Source organism: Eurypyga helias, unplaced genomic scaffold (assembly GCF_000690775.1).
Source record: "Eurypyga helias isolate BGI_N326 unplaced genomic scaffold, ASM69077v1 scaffold4040, whole genome shotgun sequence".
Lineage (NCBI taxonomy): Eukaryota > Metazoa > Chordata > Aves > Eurypygiformes > Eurypygidae > Eurypyga > Eurypyga helias.
In genome coordinates this window covers 329-21,218 of record NW_010226087.1, presented here as the reverse complement: position 1 = coordinate 21,218, position 20,890 = coordinate 329, and the positions used below count along the sequence as shown (strand labels likewise).

The following is a 20,890-nucleotide window of genomic DNA, read 5'->3' as shown; positions in this document are numbered from 1 at the left end:
ATGCCTTACAGGAGAGTAGCCCTGAGCAAGGACAGGTTCTCCGGTTCACGAAGAGGGAGCAAAACACACTAATAATTTTTTGTTAGGTGAGGCTTTCATAATCCCTCACCCTCTGTGCCTTCTCTGCTGTCCACTAAAAGGCAAGGGCATACCACACTCTCCTGTTCAGTAGAGGTATTAACAAGGTCTTCTTTTGTATTACTTCTGTTCTTGTTTTGGTTAAGATAGACAAAGGTGGCTGGGCTATGTATCTTTGAGACACCTTCCCCATCAATTGAGTTTGAATTGGCTGACAGCTTCAAAAGCTTTTTGGGAGAATTTACACCTGGACACACACAAGTTAGGATAGCTTTCTGGATTTTTTGCAGGAATGATTTATCTCAGAGACCAGAAGAAGAGCCTGAAAATTATATGTACCTTTTAGCACTCCCACATTCACACACCATCTGTGTGAATAATGGACCAGTCCAGCAGTCAGTCGTCAGTGATATTCCCCAAACTCCCACTGTCTGCTATTAACCCAGATCTAGGGAGACTGAAAATCCTATTGTCTTTTATCCTTGCACCTGTGCCCTGTTTTTTACCTACTACTTTGTTATATGAATAATTTAAATATTTTAGTGTAGTTTCTAGTTGATTATCCTGTATTCAAGTAATTGTTGTAATTATATGTAAATAAATAAGGTAAATATAGGTAGTTATAATTACAATGAGCAACTATGTAATTATACCAACCAATATCGTTGTAACATCTGCATTTAAATTACCTTCACATGCTGATTCAATACACTATTTTCCATTGCTATCTAGAAGTAATTAATGTGCCTATATGACTGCCATCTGATAAGGCTCCATATAAAGGACTTTATGGGTCCTATATTAAAGTAAATCAAGTGCATCTTCCTTTAAAACTAACAAGAGTCAGAATAACAGGAAAAAAAACTCAAAACCAATAAGGCTGTTCACTGAAAATCTTCCTTATTTGCTAGATTATTATCTGAAAAAGTCCTGAATGCTGACAGGCTTGCATGGAATGTCTCTTCTGATTGATCAGCACTGGGCTAAGAAAAAAACCTGCAATATGATTTAGAGTTTTGACCATCTCTCATCACCAACTGCTTTTAAATAAAATCATACCAGTTCACCTGAGTGCTTGAGACTTATGGCCTTCAACAACTTAATAAAGTCTAATGTATATACATTCAGGGGTACTGTTTTGATTACTGAGTGTTCTGCTTCGTCCTAGGTCTCTCTCACCCATCTCTTCCTCTTTCCCAGTAAATACGAAATAGTAGATTAATTTAAGTGGGTTTCATAATTTTTACTAAGTATCATAGCCAATTCCTACTAGACTATTATCATATACCAAATCAGAAAGCCTTAAGTGTTCTCAGGTTAACAAAATATACTGATCTAAGACTTATGTATATTGTAATATTATTCCCATTCATCACCTATTTGCTAACCATTTTTAGGTTTTATTTTAAATTCTGACTTTGTTAAATCTGCCATTCATATGAAGGAAACAAACATAACAATCCTAAAACAAAGTACTATTGTTACTCCTAGATATTCCTTAACTATTCCACATAATGTATTATTTTCACAAGATGCAAATGTAAAATTTAATTGCTAGTGCAATTATATTTGTACAAGTAACTCCGTAGAACTAAAAAATGAACCTATGGCAATACTGCTGAAGTATTTAAACCCTGAAATAATGAATAAAACCTTAGTAATCACACTTAATTATCAAAAAATGCAGATGACTCCATTTTAAGTGTAGGCAGTTACAAACTATGTTTTGGTCTTGGAAGGTCTTTACCTTCAGCAACAAGACCAAAATCCTATTCCCATCACACACGTAGCTGAAGTGCTCCATTTCATTGCTGAGTATGAAAAGCCTTGTACAGACACATGATTAAAATCAGAAAAGTGCTTAATAAAACTTATCTTCTGGAAGAGAACTTAACCACGCAGATGTAAGTCAGGCTTATCTACACAAGTGGTCTCCGAAAACCCATTATGACTAGACAGCAGCAGCAGCCTGCTGTAATGAGCAGCATGCATGACATCGACGTGTACAGGGGTGCTGTGTACAAAATGTTAATGTACAGAGAACCTCTTCCACATGATAAATCTGATCCTAAGCAGAATGAGAAGGGTATTCATGCATTTATTATCATGTGATTAAAATAATTAATAGAGCAAAATACACATTTCTGGGGAAACACTTTGGGCAGTTTAGTTGATATACAACTTTGACACATGAAAAACATTTTACCTTTCTGGATTATTGAGAGATTTCATCCTCATCTGGAGAATCCTAAGCTTGTGTTTTGGGCCTACTAAAGTCTTCGTAGAAAAAGTCAAGGAAATTTTTGATATTCTGTCAAGGTCTCGGTAAAATCCAGTTAGCATTTTGACTCTTTTATATTGCTGAAATGTTGAAGCTTCACTAAAGAAAAATATGATTTCTAGTCAGGGTTTTTTACAGCTGAGTAATATTCATTATTGCTAAGCATAATTATCAAGAGCAGAAATCTTGTCAGATGTATTGACTTTGAGCATGCAGAAGGATACCTAGAACTGGATTCAAAGAGGACTATGCAAGGACCTGGGCTAGTTCATAAATGCAGGGAGGATCATTTCAGTCTGAGAAGCATTTCCTCTGACACTGAGCCATATCCAGGAAAAGAAGTCGTGGCCAAGTCTTAACAACCATAACATTGATACTTTTTTGACTTAAAAGTTAACAAGTTAAAAGGTTTAGGAAACTCAGAAAGTTAGTCCTATTAAATGATAAAAAAATATTTAGAGACAAAGCACAACTTACCTATTCATCTCTGATTCTACTGTGTTTCCAGCATAATCAGTTATTTTAACTTTAATGAAACCTCTCTTAATGCTTTTATTCCATGTAGTAATATCCAGTAAGTAGTTATACACTGCAAAAAGAGTTAGGAAATAGTAAGATTCAAAGAATGACCTCAACAGGATAGAGTTGTTATTATCACCCTGTTAAAAGTATTCACTGCTTGACAATAGGAATAATGACTCTTTACTTTTAAATTATCAGCTCAAAGCAGAATAAGGAGGCTATTGACAAAATTAATTTCCACCAAATGACTACTTGGAGTTCTGTGTATCATTTCCTCCAGTTCTTACATTGAAATTATTTGCATCAAAAAGCTACCATCTGAATTATCATGAAGAGTTTGACCCGCCTAAGGAAAAAATGCAAAATCAAACCCTAGCTAGCACCTTCAGGTTTTGGCAAGCTCTGCAAAGAAGAGATGTTTGAGCCATTAGTGTAGCAACGCTATCACGTTACCCACAAAACTGACACATCCAGAAAACAGCTGAGTTACATCGGCAGGGAGAGGAGAGGAGCAGCATTGCACAAGCTTTATGCATAGGCAAAGTGGGCAGTTAGCTAGGTGAGCAAACTAATCAGACAGTAAGAGCTGGAGAGGGACATTATTCCCATGCCTTGCTTGCCCAGCCTGCACAGGTACAGCAATACAGGTCCTCCAAGCACCCTTCCCGCAGAGAAGTCAACGTGCCAAAACCTCTGTGTGCATACTAGGAAAACCACCATGGAGAAGAGTGAGGGAGAGGGGCACGATTACTTTCCCATGCTCCAGCCCCTTCTTCCCCTCCCTTGGAGGGCCCATGGCCTCAGGAAAACCAGCTGGCTTACCAGGGGCTGGCACCTTCCATGACCTACTTCACTGTGCCCTCAGACATCCTGACCTGGGCTTCTGCCGCACTTCTGTGACCGTCACCCAGAGTGTAACCGTGTGATGGTGGCCCAGAGGAACACAGCCTTACTACCCACAGAGTAAAGAATCCAATTTAAACATGAGAGAGGGAGCAAGTTGCATTTTAACGTTCTCCCCTAAAAGACCAAGTCTCACCTCATATAAAACATTTGTCCTGCTCAAGTTACAGTTTCACTTAGTTTTAAGAGCTCTTGTTTATTTCTATTTCCTCATCTTTTCAAATATCTAAGACTTAAAATAAGGTTTTAGTTAATAAATATCCTTTATTTCAGACTGGTTTATTGGACTCATTTTTCTTCTAGACTTAGAATATTTTCTCTTAAATTTAATTAATTAATTAATTAATTTCTCTTAAATTAAATTCTGCCTGACTGCATTTCTGATGAATGCCCAGATTTTAATATGTGGGAGAGTGATAGAAAAGCCATATTTTTCTGCCAGAAGGATGAATGAGAAGCCAGACCCAGTGTCCCATGCAGCCATGAGAGCAAAGCCCAAGCAGACAGGAGCAGGGAAGAACAGTGGTAGCAGGTTTAGGTTGAGCTAAAAGACCACTGGGAGCTACTTTATGTAAAATCCATCATATCTTCATTAACCTCTCCTTGGCCCTTTGGAAGAAACAGTGATGTAAGTAAGCATGATTATCACTATATAAAGAGATATTCAGTCCCTGGTCACAAAACTTGCCAAGGTGGTTGAAAAAGCTAATGGGAAAATTTGATTTCACTTGAATTCTCTATAAGCCTATCCCCCATAACCCAAACTAAGGAACCTTAAACAAAGCCAATTAGAAGAGTGTGCTAACATTTGCTTATGGTGGTGAGATGTGTTAATAAAAACAGAAATTGGAGGAGCCAATTTTCTGGACCTCTACATGGATAGGTAGATATCTAAATTACTGCAGCTAAAGCCCACACCATAAGAATTCATCCCCATAGAGTAAAACCCTGAAACAGTCAACTAAGTTTTCCCTCCACTGTTTTACTCCTAGGGAGATGTGGACTTTTAAAAGCTGGAGTAGCTTTAGTTGACTGTGGGGTCTCTCCTCCTGAGATGTAACATAGAGGTGTTTTTCTTGTCCCTCACCCAGGGCAGTCTTCCTTCTCATTTTTGCTCTCTGAAATGACAGCAATGATCCCATCTAAGCAGGTTTTCTCTGTCCAGCTTTTCCCCTGTCACTTGATTCTCATTTTCTGGCTTCCTTCTTCCTCTTGGCAGTCCATCCCACTACTTTTAAAGTCATATTTCCTTCTCAGTTCATACTGTTTACTCTTCTGCCTCCATCATTCTCCTTCTTCTTCCTCCAGTCTGTGTACTGGCACTTAACTCATGGTTTACTACATCATTTTACACAGCAGCTAACAATAACTTTCTACTTTTAGCACTTTCACTTCAGAGCAGCTTACAAAAACAGCCGTAATATTTCATAGAGGTTGTTACGTATGTATTCAGTCACTCACTGCAGAATGGGTCTTGGTCCGAGGTGTCAAAATAAGCTTTTGTTGGTGAACTTTTGGGGATTAACATTTTTTTCCATCTATCAGTGTAATAACCTGAAATCCCAAGTTTAAATATTTAATTTCAAACATTTAGCAAAATTGTGGTACATATGTAATTACACAAAAGAAATTCACCCAAAGTAACAGATTTGCCTCTAATTTTTTTAAATATTCCCTGAGAAAGTAACTGACTTGGAAAACACAGGAATCCCCTGAGTATAATAGAACGTAGTAAGCAAGTATTTAATTCTTCTAATAGTGTCTAATTAGTACGACTAATATTGTCATAATGTAATAGCTGGAATCTAATTCATCTAGAGTACTAACTCAAAAAATAGTGTTTATAAACTCCTGCAGAGGTAATTAAAACAAATCTAGAAATGTACCCCACATTTTTGTACAAAAAAAAAAAGGTGGCAGCTGACTGGTCAAATATTTCTCCACCTCTAGCTGAGACATTCTATGTACTTGCATCAGGCACGGGTAATAACCATGCTGGAAAAGTCCCGGAGTCCTTCTGCCCTACTATAAGGTTCCATTATGGTTGGGGTTTATTATAAAATAGCATACAGCTCTGTCTATATATGCTTTTTCTTCAAATCTAATCTAACTAATATAGGGCATACATCCAAATATAGGGATGTAAAAAAGACAAGGTATGAATTGAAAGTTAAATTCTAATTATTTTAAAAATTTCATTCTTAAGAAAACTCTGCCAACAAGGAAATGCTCACACCACTGCAAATCTTTTCAAACTGTCCCCACATCCTCTCCAAAAGCAGTAAAATCCAAAACAACTAAAACCCTTTCAAAATAAAAGCTTGGTTCCAAAAGAAAGTCCAGAGAAACATTAATTTGCTACAAACATTATTAGTCTTCAATAAAATCCACAGGTGATCTAGGGATAATAACACACTGTGAAAGCCTGAAGTGATGAACTAAGTAAAAGCAGTTTCTCTGTAGAAAGGAAATGCACTGTGAATCTGTTTCAGACTGGAAAGCATAATGCTCAAAGATTAGGAACATTCAGCACCTGTGACTAACAGAGATAACTGTGAGGCAGACAGAGCCATAAACTTTAAACCACTTTAAGCAGTATGCAGCTCTGCATGTGATCAATCTCTACAGATCCCTTAACGTGATACTGCAGATACCTGGAGTAGCCCCAGAAAGAGCTAGTCTGGATTTCCCAGAAAACCTCACCCAGCCCAGAGCAGATATCTTAATGCTTACCCAGTACTGGACAGGACATTGGCTGGAAAGCTTCACAATCAACACATTTTCCTCTCTTATAATCCAAGTAAGAGTCACATGGATATGTTATTATGTTGCACCTTCTTTTCAAAGTTGATAAGAAGAGGTAGACAGATCTTTGATGGTCACACTTAAAATACTGAAGTCCTTCAGGAAAGAAAAAGTAAAATATACAAAGAATAGATAATCGTTTTTCTTCATGAAAGAAAAGGTGTTACCAAAGTAATACCATTTACCTGACTCATTCTTAGCCCTGCGTTTATTCTCTGTTTAGTTGACCACCAAATGTAGAAAATGGATGCACACACACAAGAAGAAATTGAAGACTATTTTGAATATTACAGGTACAGAGAAAAGCCTACAGGGATTTATACATCAGAAGTAGTGTAATAAGTCCTATCAAATTTACAGAAATTTTTGTTATAAAACATGAGTCTGACTTAAAATTTTCCTTGTCTCATCCAGTGCAGAATATTTTGGCAGAAAAATTACCATGAGGAATACTTCAAAGATTCTTCTCTCTAGTTTTGTGGTTTTGGTTTTTGTTTTTTTTTTGGTTAATATATTCCTTCCTCTCCTAGTAAAACAAACCACAAGAACTGTACATATAAAGATGACCCTGTGTCTGAAGGGATTCTCCCACACTCACAGACACACAAGTGTAAGCCCTATACTTTTGCAGCAGCCCTAATTTATAGCAGCACCATGTAGATTAGTAACAGAAACATAGACAGACATAAACATAGCCAAAAAGAGCAAACAAAACCAATAGGCAGCAACTTTGCCTAAGATTTATATAGGCTGAAGGAAGTAAAATTCTGCAGCAAAAGATCATGTCGTAAAACTGTTCTCATCCTAGAGCCTAAAAGACCCATCTGAATCCTAGTTCATCATTGCCAGCCAGAAGGAACCTGACACAGTGAAGACTTGAAAGCCTTGCCTTCCATGTCATATGCAAGTGATCCTGTCCAAAACACCTAGACACAAACATCTTCCCCCATGCCTGACCATATATAAACACAGAAGAATAACAATCACTATATGCAGACTGTATATGTAATAATCCCATCATACCAGTAATAATGGTATGATGGAATATGTATACTTACAGGAAGATCTTTATTTTAAAAAAAATATGTCAAATGTCTTTGTTATTTCTCATTTATTGAGTGGGGATGGAAAAGAAAGAATACAATGCCCTCAGCTCCCATATTACAGAATACGTGCAGTGTTCTTTAAAGTCAGTTTAACCTTTTCTGATTTGATCTCAAACTCGTTTTTCAATAATTGAACACATTTTATTTACCACTGAATACCGTCTGTGGACAACCAGGCTGATCCATTCCTCCATTTGGATAGAAATCAATGGTTCCTAAAGGTTTCTTGAAACCTAGTGCTAAAGTCAAAACATCATGATTCAAAAAAAAGAATTATGCAATTGATTATTTATCATTACATTCATTACAAAATAACATGGAGGTCTTTAAAAAAGTTTTTGCAATTATGCTGCTCTTTTGTTCTGTAAACATAGGTTATGAGTTAAAATTTTATTTTAAAAAAATATACACACGTAAAATGCTGTACACAAATGCGCACAAATTTGTGTAAGAATCCAACTGCCACAAAAGAAAAAGGAAAGAGCAGAAGCAACTATTCAGTGCTGTAGGTGATACATTATTTGCATAATGAAATTTATGAAATTCATGTTCTCACCAGCAACCAAAATTATTTTCAATGAAATTTTCATTAGAGTAAGATTTTCCATTTTTTTGCATGATACTGGATTCTGAGCTATGCTAATATAAGCAGTAAATCAAAGTAGAAAAAGGGAAAGTGTGGTAGGTTTAAAAGTTTACTTATGGTTTTGATATTATAGCATAGTTGAAGCAGACTATACAGTGTTCTTCATTTTAGACTTACAGTAAAATATTCAGAATTTTAAGCAAGGGATCTGTGGTGTACTAACATGATACAGCTGAGACTGGCTGTGTCTGAAGGGACCAATGCAATGACAATCAGATGCTTACCACCTCTGTGCTAATGCATACTAGCACAACAGAAGAATTTTAATGCTAAACTATTTTTGAAACAGCAGTATCATAAATTAATGCAACAGGCATGCTTTATTCAATGTGTACACTTGGGTTTTTTTCATATTCAGAAGGAATATACCATAACAAACAAGATATAAATGACAGTGGTGTAATTACTACTTTTGCATGACATTAAATGGACTCATGACTCTATGGTTATCTACATATGCTTTCAGTTAGCTGCTGGATATAAAGTTATTTCAGTATTTTCAGGTTCAGCCATGAAAATTCACTCACTCAATAACATGGCTAGTTACATAAGAACTGAGCAACACAGCTCATCATTGCTTAAGTGATTAGCAAAGTTGAGATTCAATTTTTGATGAACAGGCAAACAGTATGATTTCAAAAGTATAGACATTGTTAGAAAGCTACAGCACAGGAATCCACCTGACAACACGAAATATACTTCTTCAGCACTATCTGGATGTTAACAAAACATTTTATGCCTTCTCTTTTGCTTTCCTGCAGTTCCTCAAGGTAAAATAGGAAAGTTAACACTAGGTCATTACCATCAGTATCTGAATGGATTACATCAACAAACTGTGCATCAGTATGATCCAGCCTCCCCTCTGGTGGTTCTCGAGTGAACGAAGGGCCTGCTGGGTCAAGACCTAAATGAAAATACCACTAGCATTACAAATCCTGGGGTCTGTTTCCATAGATGTATACAAAACTGGTATTTGAGGATTATTCAGCAATGACTCTTCATTTTCCTGGGATAATAATAAAACCAAAACCTAGTACAATTCTCAAATTTCCATTCTTCAAATTGCTAAGCAAAGCAAGGGTTCCTACCACAAAACAACCAATATCTTTTAATTTCTCTCTCCCTAATGAGTTGTGCTCATCTCCCATTTCTCCAGGTGAATTATAAGCCAACATCATTTGGGATCAAATGAGGAGAATTAATTTTGTCCTTTTCCCCAGAAAATACAATACCTCTTATGTACTTTAGAGAAACAAAATGTACAATGCAGCTACTCTCACTACCAGAACACAAGATAAAGACATCTTGAATGGAGCCAATTTCAAACATGTCTCGATTATTTTATCAGTTGGTGTTGAAATTCCCTATAGAAAAATAATTGTTTTATACAACTGAGTAAAACACTAGTTTTCAACAACATTTTCCCCTGAAGGAGGCTTGGAAATCTTATATTCAAATCAAAACTCAACTATGACAAAAAGAGATTCCAACTAAAATACACAAAAAACATTTTATGTCAAGAAGGAGGGAATTTGGATGTCAGAGTATTTGAAGCATAAACCCTGTGTATTCTCATTCATTTTAGGGACAGGGAATTATGTTGTGCAGCCCTGAAGCATGATAATTTTCAAGATGGTAATTTCTGTCCTTCACAGGAAAGTGAAACTGTTAGCTGAGGCTTGCTCTGTCCCTATTTTCTTGAAAACAAAAGCACAGACAAAGAGGGGAAATGAAAAAGTAGAAAAGATGGAATCTACAACTGTCAAAGCAAAAGATATTCCTACACTTAACTGACTTTTGCATTCTCACTGACTGAAAGACAGGGACCTAGTATGACCTTAGCTTATCCAAATCTGTAGTATGAATTAACTGGCAGATATTCTTTAAGAACTAGTCTAGGAAGGTTCTCACTCAAGATTGAGATAACCATGACCCAAACCACCACAGGGGATCATGGAATGCTGGGAATTCACATTCATAGTACCCCAGGTGACAAAGGTCATCATTTTAACCCACTAATTAGTTTTACATTTCAGTAACTTTCAAACAGTGAAGACAAAAATATCCCTTTTTTTTTTTTTTTTTAATCTTATTTTTCCAGCATTACTTTGGGCCACCAGCTCAACTTGTTTGAAAGAAAGAATATCAAGACAGTCACTTAAGAGGTTATGAGCCTTGTGTGTTTGGACTACCCAATCCTTGACTTTATTCATCCATATCTGTAATTATAAGAAGGTGATTGAAACATTTCATATGATTCCATTTACCTGCAAGCATCTGAGCTCAGAAATTACTTGGATCTTCTAGCTCCCAGTTATTGTACAGAGAGGACACAGACCTGCTAGCCTAGCATTGCAATCAAGAATCAAGACTGTCCCTAAACACTGAAGCCATCAAACTCTAGTGAATTGTGTAAAGTGGAAATGAATATTCTTACGCAAAGGAATACAGCTGGAGCCTATCACACTCTTAGAAAACTTCCTGACTTTCAGATTACTGTACTAAAAGGGGAGGAGTCTCTAATTCCCCTTCTTAAGGCTGGCTACTGGCTCCTCACACATTTTGGAAAAATCACTGAAGTACTCTGAAGAGAGTTTCTAGCTATGAATCTCAAGGAGAGGTAACTGCCTCCTTTCAGACTGAAAACAGCTTCTCTCTTAAATCCAAAACACTAGCAGGATCCAGCAGTCCCTTCTCCCCTTAGCACCTTTTCTGATGGTTAGCTCAGTGAGCTTCCTTCCCAACACACTCGCTGCAGTGAGTTTTGCTCTTTCACCACAAGAAGGATCTGGAGACTGTGCACCCAAATTAGCACTGTAGGTTCTGCCCTAGGAACCAGCATCTAAAAGTTAATCCTAAACTTTGTGAAGCCCTGGTTCTGAAAGGTGTACCCAAATGACAGTCTGCCAATTTTCACTGTACACACCACTTCCCACAGATGACAATGCTGACAATGTAACAAGTATGAGGTAAGATTTGCAGTATCCATACACAAGCTGGACATCTGATTTAACCTTCCTGTAGCTGATAGCTCAGTGTAGTGAGGCCTGAACTTCCCTTCAGACGGACCTGACTTGCTCCATCAACTAGACAGAAACTCAGGTAGTATGTCATTAAGCCTAAGTAGCATTTGGATGTAGCACTTAATTTTCACTTGAGAGACTAGAAGTAAATAGGTTGGAAAATTTCAGCTGTAACTTATATCCTGAAGGCAGCTTTTCACAGTTTTCTGAACATCTATCAGGGATACATTTTTCCTTATGTATGTTACTAAATAATCAGTTCTCATTTGTTGGTATTTCAATGCTAATATCTATGTGATCTGCAGCTATCACAAGAATACAAAGTGCATTAGAATACATGTATCAAGATTCAAAGCCTTACCTGTGATTCTGCCAATTTTGCCATTATACTTCTGGCCAACAAAACCAGCTATATGAGCCCCAAGACTCACACCAATCATATAGATAGAGTCAAGAGAAGCTCCATCTACCTATCAAGGATTAAAAAAAAAACAAACAAAAAAAAAAACCCAACCACAAAGTCACAATCACACATATGGTTAACAGAACAGACATCAGTAGACTGATTTAGTTTCCCCTTTTTTCAGTACTTACATTTCTAACTAACTTTAAAGACAAATTCGAATTGCAAAGTTCTTTTCAGTTTGACATTCTGTACTAACTAAACAGTGTAGTAATTATGATATTCCTTTGACTAGAAAAATTTAAAAAGGAAACTTGAGTCACATTTATTCCAAACTTTCACAGTAGTTAGAAGGGGGTTCCTGGGGAGGGAACAGGAAGGCATTTACCAGTGCGCTGAGCCATGACAGCCAGATACAAGAAAGATGAACCAAAACTACGAACGAAGAAAAAAAAATCTATCTACCCCTGCCTTATGATTCCAATAAAATAAATTTAAAACAGAACACCATTAACACATTCCACAGATCTGCTGAATAATGGTGCCAAATGCACACCTGCAGAAAAGCCTTAAGATTGCCATTCTACAAAGCAGACAGTATTTAAAATAAAGTATCAGCAGACCTGTTAGAATCTCTGCAAAGTGATGGGATGACCTGAGGGATCTGAAATATTACTGTATCTCAAACCAAATTAAGGCCTCATGACAGCTTCCAAGTATGAAACTGAGAGCTGTGGGATACAACATAAGCCACCACCATCACTTCGATGACTGGCACAAGATCGGCCCAAGCATGCCCTGCAGTCATTGTTTTGCCAGGTAGGTCTGTAACCACCAATTAACCAAAAATCTGCATCAACGAATTTGAAAAATACACCTTTTTAACCCACTCTGGATTGGAGACTGTTCTTATAGTCCTATTTTATTTTTCTATTCTACACAATAAATTTACTGTCATAATTACAAGTTGTTAACACAATAGGTAGTCCCAGAGGGCAGATTCTGATAGGGTTTCTCTTCTTTCACCTTATCCTTTCTCAAAATGCTGGGCTTTTACTCATATTCCACATGAATATTTTCTTATTGCACAGCATATAAATGGAAAAAGATGTGATGAGAATGGAAGAACAATCAAGTGATAAATATAACAATGCCATAAATGAGATCATAACATGTTTTGTTCATTTGATTAAGCAATACATCTAAAGCCCAGTTAAGACCACTGGCATCAACAGTTAAGACCACTGGCAGAAAATCCCTCTAGAATCAAGAAGTTTATGTCATTTTGGAATAAACAGTTATATCTCTGTCAGTAATTTCTTTTTCATTTAAAATTTTTAATTATAGCAGCTTGATAGTGAAAAGAGTAGTGTAGTGTTTTTACAAATTTTTAATGCTGCATACTATTTGAATATATCCCAGTTGACCACTCCACTGGTGCATTCGCTCTTTCTGGGAGACCTAGAAGTTTCATCTGGCTAAAGAAATCAGATGCACTCTTAGACATACTTCAGTGAAGGGGAAATAAGAACTCAGGTTGAGTTAAAGATATGCAGTAATAACTGCATGCAAAGCTAGTAAATACTTCGGTAAAAAATGTCATTTGATATTGTTCACTGGGCTTCTCTTTAGACATATTTTAAATACCTATTCCTACCCCAACTAAGCTATTTAAACTTATTCAGAAGAGATGCAACTCTGCCTTACCAGCATCTGGTCAACATAGTTCTTCAGGATTTCTGCAACCTTTTTGCAGTTTTCAACAGCAGTTATATAATTCACAGTTGTAGCTCCACGATTCCAATCAACTATAATGAGATTAATATCGTCTGAAGACAGTAAAAGCTCCTTTATTTCACCTAGCCATGCTGGCGGAGATCCTGTTGGTCTGAAGCCGTGAATAACAAAGACAATTTTCTTGGAGGTATTAAGGTATTCAGATGCGGTAACATTATGTTCAGTGAGTCTCTCAGAACAATCTGGATTTTCCCTTGTGTATAGCAGTAGCTGAACTTTGAGTTCTGTTCCAGACAAAGCATTGCCTATGTTAAGATCTGTAAATTCAGGACATTTTTTTCCCCCATCTGAAAAAGACAAAAATGTTAGACAGTTATTTGATGAGTTAGACAACCTGAAATACTGTCTCTTCACATTTGTTTCCACATTTTTCCAGTAAAAGTGAAGAACTTCCATTTTATTCACTCCAGACCTTTGGAATGAGGTGCAAGAACATGCACTGAACAATGAGGAGATACAGAGTTTAACTAATGATTCTGCAGATACCACTGTGCTCTTCTGAAACCTTCAACTACGTAACTACCCTTTCTAATTGTTCCTAAACCATATATTTTCTCCATAACATGCAAATTAGTAGTCACTGTTAATAAGGTCCTTTGCTTAACCATCAAATAAGGGTTCTCAGAATTTTTTCACAACTATAGTGTGTTGTATAAACAGGAAGACTGCTGTGGTTGTTTCTTCCTCTTTCAGCCACAGTATCAAAGGTGCCAATCTTTAGGCCTTAATGTTTAATCTAGCAATAAGAAACAGTTGCCTGACCCAGAACCCTTTCCTAGTTTTGGATTACTGTAAGGTTGCCATTACCAAGAAACAAAGACAGAAGAAACAAAGGATTCTGTTCTGAAAAAACAAACCAAACAAACAAAAAAAAGAATCTGTAAGGTCAATGTACATAATGGCACAAGAAAAAATGTATTTAGCATTTCTGTACTCGGACAGTTATGGCATACATGGTTAAGCTGTAAATCAGTCAGGATCAACATGAGGATGGAGATTTTCAAAAGAGTCTAAAAGGACTTTATTTTCCCCCTGTGTGGTTATCAACATCAAAAGTTAATGCCTTAAAAAAGTGTCCTTTGGCTGTAAGGTCACACCGTGTGGATAAGCCACTTCAGGATCTACTGTATGGCTTCTTCACTTTCGCTGTGGTGTCCGCTGGTTTATGGCCAAAGAAATGTGGGCCAATCTCTTGACTTCTAGTGGTCTATTCTACTTTACACAAGGCTTTTGTCTGATATTTGATAGAACCTGTCTCAATTTTCTTGTCATTAACAACTTTGTAAAACAAGAGCCAGTCAACTTCTAGAAAGCAAAAGTAGGAAGAGGAATAGTGTCTACTCAGTTCCTTAAAAATTATTTTCTAAGTAACCGGAATTTCTCAGATTTTTTTTTTTTTTAATAATAATAGGAGAAGCAGGTCTCGCTCTTCTCTTTTTCCCAGTGAGGAGCTAGCAGGCAGAACTGAATCTACCACATTTGCATATCTGAGACAGACAGAGACCCCTCACCCGTTTATAAAGCTGCCAAGCGCAAGCGCAGGGGAGTTACAAGGTATCTGAAAAATTATACTATAGTGCAGAATTAAACAAAGCTAAACAATGTGAAGTACAGCCCTTGATATGATAAAGACACTAATACATTTAGGGAACTAGATCAACCACCAATCATGTATCTACAATGACTAGACCAGTCACCTCTGGACTGGACATGACAAAAAATAATGGATACTTCAAAAGCGGAGCAGGGTTGAAGTTAGTGTTAGAAATGGCCGAAACTTCCTGTCTCAAATCCTCCAGTCAAAGGTTTCATGCCTGTCATTACCTTATGACAATTATTATACAATTATTATACCTGTGAAAAGTTGGAATTACCTATATTTCAAAATAAATATCACCGTTCTCCTGATTTAGACACTGAATATTTAAGTCACTTTTACTGGGATTACTGGAAAGGTTAGCAACTAACTACTGATACAGGAAGGCATCTCAGTTTCATTGCTGAGATGTATCCAAGAAGTTCTGAAATTAAGAGCTGTTCAACTGCAGCTGCCTTCAATTTAATGAAAATAATATTCTATCACCTGGTAAAATGTTATACACATGACATGATACTGAGATGTTAATAGAATGTATCACATTTAATCTGTAGTTTTCATATGAAGATACACGACAATAAAACTAGATCAGAAATTCTATTACAGAAATGTCACATAAAAAGCTAAACAGTAATAAACAGCCACTTGATTACATTTTTGCTATTCAAAGCTACAACATGAAACTTTAATTTTTGACAATATTGTTCTTAAGTCCAAGTTTAATCACGGATCCTTATAAATCCCTCCTATGTATCTAACATATAAAAGATTCATGCTCAGCTATTGTTGAAGTGTTCCTCCATATCCAACTAAATGTTTTGATTTGCTATCATTTGATTGGTAGAAATAAGAATTAATTCTTCAAAAGCCAGTGAAATGACAGTGACATAAACCAGAGACACTGTCTGGCCCATGGAAGTGAGAAATCTATCACAAGCAAATTATTTTAACTGACGAAACCTGTTTACTAGCTGGCAAATGTCAAAGGGAAACAACTGGTTTACTTACGGCTGTGAAATGACAGTGGTTATTCTTTGAAAAGTAAATAGAGAAAAAAGAAAAAAGATTATGTCTTTACTGTGGAATTAGATAAGTACTATAAGTATATGTACACATTTAAAACTTTGAATTGTTCAGTGAGGAGTCATTGGGAAGCAGTTTTTCAAACTCCGATTTCTGATTCATTCCTGGAAGGAATACCCAGCTGCCCCTTGCGCACACTTGTAGGAGTACTCACATACACTTTTCTGTGAAGTCAGAACATACTGGTAAGTGTTGGGCAGTTACATATGCAGTTTAACTCTGTTAATATACAATTTAAACTTTCCTGAGTACGTTTGTAAGCATCCTAAGTACCTTCTGTGGTTGAAAAGAGGGAAATCTTCAGTGCACACCGACTTTTGTGTAACTAAATTCTGCTATTTAAAGCATAACACATAACTTGAAAACCTGTCACCCTAGCAAATCAGCAATAAACTATAAACTTATGTTACTATGTTAAAACTATTTCACAATTACCTCTTTACTTCGTACAAAGAGCACATACCTGAGTGTGTCTCTGTGCAAAGTACAGCCAGAGATAAAGTATCAGGCTTTGTTCTATTTACTTTAAAATCAAAACCTATGTCTCCGTTTCAAAGTGATCAAATTTTCCATACTAATTGCCTGCTCCATTAAGTGTAATTTACAAGGTTTAATCTTTTGGCCAATTTAAATGAAGGAATATTATTTTTTTTATACTTAAATAAAGCCAAAGACTACATCACAAGGAATAAGCTAATAGTTCTTACCTGATTTCACCCAGTATATCAAACAGATGAAGAAACACAATTTCAGCATGTGGAAATGGAGAACAGCAATATGTAATATCCCCAGAAAAGTGGCAAAACTAGTGTTTCCTTATAGTATGCTAGACTTCTAACCTAACTGAATGCCACTAATGAAGTAAGTGACTTCATCAAGTGTAGAGTAGGAAGCAGAAAGCAAAGCTGTATTCAAGCTTCTGCAATTCATGACTCCTCCTATTGAATGACTTCCGTAGGTAGGGTGGTTTCTAGTCTTTAAGGGTTGGGACTGGTTTTTAATCTATTTCCCTGTCTCTCCAGCTACCAGCAGATTTATACATCAGCAGTCGATGTTATATATTACTGACAACTCTGTTGCACATGTGGAATTTAGGAAGCTGAGTAACTAGAGATACATCACATTAGGGACCCAGCGAGTGTCTTTATTTTAAAGTGTGTCACTCAATTGCAATTAGAGGCACTGAAAGTGCAACAAGAAACTCAGAACAAAAGCCATTCTGGTGACAAGGATTCTTCTGGAAGAACTTGAAAATAATTCTGAGAACTCTATCTCCCTGGAATATTTTTGCACAAAATTATCTTCTGAGCTTTTTCCAAGGAGTCATTCTCTAATCTAAACCTGGAGGTCTGTGAAAGTGGGAGAGAGATGGTGTTTAGAGCCCCACAGATCTCACCCTGACACTCACTTGCTGGGTGTTTTGGGTATGTAACTTAACTTCATTCCCTCTGTGTCCCCAACTACAAAAGAGATGAAGAAACATTTATTTTTGTGAAGCTCATTTATTTACCAATTCACTGGATAAATGCAAGAGCACAAACTTCTTGGAGTTCATGGTGTGGCAGAGGCAGATAAACTATATTATTCAAGTTAGATGTCTGGATATTCAGTTTGCCTGTATCTGGACCCCAATTATTTCCAGTGCAGGAGAAAGAAAAAATAACCATAATCACTCAAATAAGAAAGAAACATTCCAGAAATGTGGGGGGTTTTTTGTGCAGTGTATCCTTTGCAATGCTTCTAAACATAAGGTCCATGTCTCCTCCTTTTCCACTCACAGCAGTTAAGGGGGTGTGTGTGTTTCATTCTTTAAGTGACCAGTGTCTTCCACTGGCTTTATGATTCTAAGCAGCTCAACAAAACTGTGCTACACAAGCTCCTGCAGCAGACAGCCTTTAGAAAATCTCTTCAAAGTCTTTTCCCCTTTGAATGCAGCCACAAGGAGAAGATTAAGTACGTCCGCTCATAGGAAAATTGACTCGGCTTAACCGGTCACCTTTTATTACATCTGCTTCCATTTCTCAAATTTCTTACCCTGTTCCCAGCAAAGTTCACTAAGGCAGCTCTTGCTATTCCTTTGCATTCCCTCTTCATCTCAAATCTTTGACACTTTGTGCAACTATTATTATAAAAGCACAGCCTTACTGACATTAGGTATTACTCAGAACAAGCAATGATACAGCGACAATTTGGCTCTTTCACTTCTCTAATTTTTTAATATAGATTATTGTTACACCAAAAATGTAGCACACCCAAGCAACCGCCAGCTAGGCAGCCTCAGCATGCACTCAGTGAAGTACACATTCATACACAAGTTAAAGCATGGAGAGCTCAACACCACTGGAAATTAACTGGTAATAGCCCCAGTAAAATATCCACCATGCTTATCCAAGAGCCAATCATCTGATCTTAAAAGAAAATCTTATACATGCACCTTTACGTATTACCTAATGCCACTAGTTGTGAATAGACACTTGTTCATTTACACATAAATGGGGAAAAGAAAGGAAATTTTAAGTTCCCTCTTGAGCTGAAAACCAGTAAGCCCAGCTCACAGGTAAGCACTGTGCTATTCATTGATATAACGGCCCATGAAACAGTTTTAAAGCCCTCCGAAATCAGTCTCAGGAAAGAACTCCTTTACTAAATCAAAAGAAAGTTTTGTGTTATTAATCAGGATGTTGAACTACTACTTGCTGGACTCACCCCTCTGTCATATGACAAGGGGACTTTGTTCATCAACAGTGGCACTTATGGCACTTGGAAATTAATAAATATGAACTACTGGTACTGTCTACGCTGTAATTTCTATTTACATCCCACTGGCAGATAAACCCTTCAAGGTGACTCTGAGTTTCAGGTACACTGTCACAAACAGAAGCGAGACCCTCAAAGTTCAGGTATTGCCTATCCTGCTCTGCTGCATAGTTATGTCCACTGCTTTCCTCACAAGGATACACTTCTCACACTGAAGTTGACAGTTACCTGATCCAAAAGTGCCTTATGCAAACGAGCAGAGGATGCCAGCACTGCCTCTTCAGCACTCTGACTGTCCCTCAGCACTCAGAAACGCAGGAGTTGTAACTCCTGAATGAAACCTGATGCTCTGGGGAGATCCCACAGTCCACCAGCTATTAAAAAACCCTCAAGACTGACCAATGTTTCAGTTTGAAAAAAATATACAAAACCTTTGTTTTATTACAGTACAAGACAACTATGATTTACAGGTAATGGAATGGTACTTCTACACTTCAGTTTAATCCCAAAAGTTTCTGATAAAGCAACAGCTAAAAACATTACAGCATGGTTTTCAAGATTAAGATCGAATTCTTATGAAAGCCTTGATATCTTGATCTGTAGTCACATGTAAATATATTTCCCCTTCTAATCTCTCTACCCCCAGGATTTCGTAATCTTGTGAAATCCCATTCTCACAACAATTCTCATAACAATTCTCATTTCTCTTAAAAATCAAGCCACTTCTCTAGAAAAATTCCTCTCTAACCGCTAGTTTAAGAGTGCTACTCCCTTTCAGGCAAGATGAAATCACACCTGGCTTTTGCACTTCCGTATGCTTAACTAAAGAAAAAAAGCTGTCTAATAAAGGAAGAAACCCTAACTGCCTGGAAGAAATTTAAGACTCATTATTGATCCTAAACTGAGACTTGTAATTCCTGTAAATTGTTAATCCCTTTCTAAATAGACTTGACAGGTCAGTAACTAAGACTCCATTAGAAAATAATGGGCACTGAGGCAAAGCACACCATCTATGTTTGGGTTAAAAAAATCTTGAACAATATTTTTCACATTTCTGTCATTGGGATAACTTCTGAAAATGTGTTCCTTTGTAAAATAATACTTTAAAAATATATACTGAATGTTAAACGTGTGCATGTGCTTGAAACCTATTCGAAGCAACCATGCAACAGTGGGTTCTAAGGCAGGTGTAACTTCAGCTTTGAAGACAGCAATCATACCCCAGTTCTTTGTAAAGACTGAGAAATGTACACCATTCCACACTGTACATGTGTATTTTATTAAGTAAACTATCACAACGCTTTGCCATACTGACGACTAGAACACTTGAGGGCTCTAAGGATGTTTGAAGCCTGTGTCACCCAGCCCTTCCCCAGCAGTTGCAGCACCCGCCCGCTCCGCAGAGCGGCAAGCGGTGACAAGCTCTGTCCTACGGGGCCGCAGCTATCGCTGTTCGCCCACGGTTTCACACCGACCGGGAGGAAATAGCCCAGGGCCTCACATGCTTCTTCCCGACATTGTCTTTCTTCTCGTGGTTTAACCCCAGCCGTCAACTAAGCACCACGCAGCTGCTCGCTCGACCCCCCTGCCAGGTGGGATGGGGGTGTAAATCAGAAAAAAAACTCATGGGTTGAGATAATGAGAGTTTAATAGGACAGCAAATGGAGAGGAAGTACTACTACTAAAGGAATATACAAAACCAAGTAATGCACAGTGCAACAACTGCTCACCACCCCGTGCCTGTCCCCAAGCAGCAATTCCGCCAACTTATATACGGAGCATGATACTGTATGGAATGAAATATCCCTTTGGTCAGCTGTCCTGGTTGTGTTCCCTCCCAGCTTCTTGCAGAGAAGCAGCTGGGAACGCAGGGGAAGTATGAGAAACTG

At 37.3% G+C, this 20,890-nt stretch overlaps 1 protein-coding gene across 1 annotated transcript in view; it reads right to left on the bottom strand.

The window, feature by feature from the left end:
- The window catches only part of LOC104509480 (lipase member H-like), an 18,641-nt gene extending 1,641 nt beyond the window's left edge, over positions 1 to 17,000 (bottom strand). The window contains exons 1-9 of the mRNA XM_010151440.1: positions 16,952 to 17,000; positions 13,475 to 13,851; positions 11,726 to 11,834; positions 9,144 to 9,245; positions 7,845 to 7,934; positions 6,518 to 6,685; positions 5,246 to 5,338; positions 2,837 to 2,948; positions 2,285 to 2,458 (exon numbers count right to left, since the gene is read on the bottom strand). Coding sequence (XP_010149742.1) covers positions 2,285 to 2,458; positions 2,837 to 2,948; positions 5,246 to 5,338; positions 6,518 to 6,685; positions 7,845 to 7,934; positions 9,144 to 9,245; positions 11,726 to 11,834; positions 13,475 to 13,851; positions 16,952 to 17,000 — 1,274 coding nt within the window. The remainder of the gene's footprint in view (positions 1 to 2,284; positions 2,459 to 2,836; positions 2,949 to 5,245; positions 5,339 to 6,517; positions 6,686 to 7,844; positions 7,935 to 9,143; positions 9,246 to 11,725; positions 11,835 to 13,474; positions 13,852 to 16,951) is intronic.
- Positions 17,001 to 20,890: the final 3,890 nt, after the last annotated feature.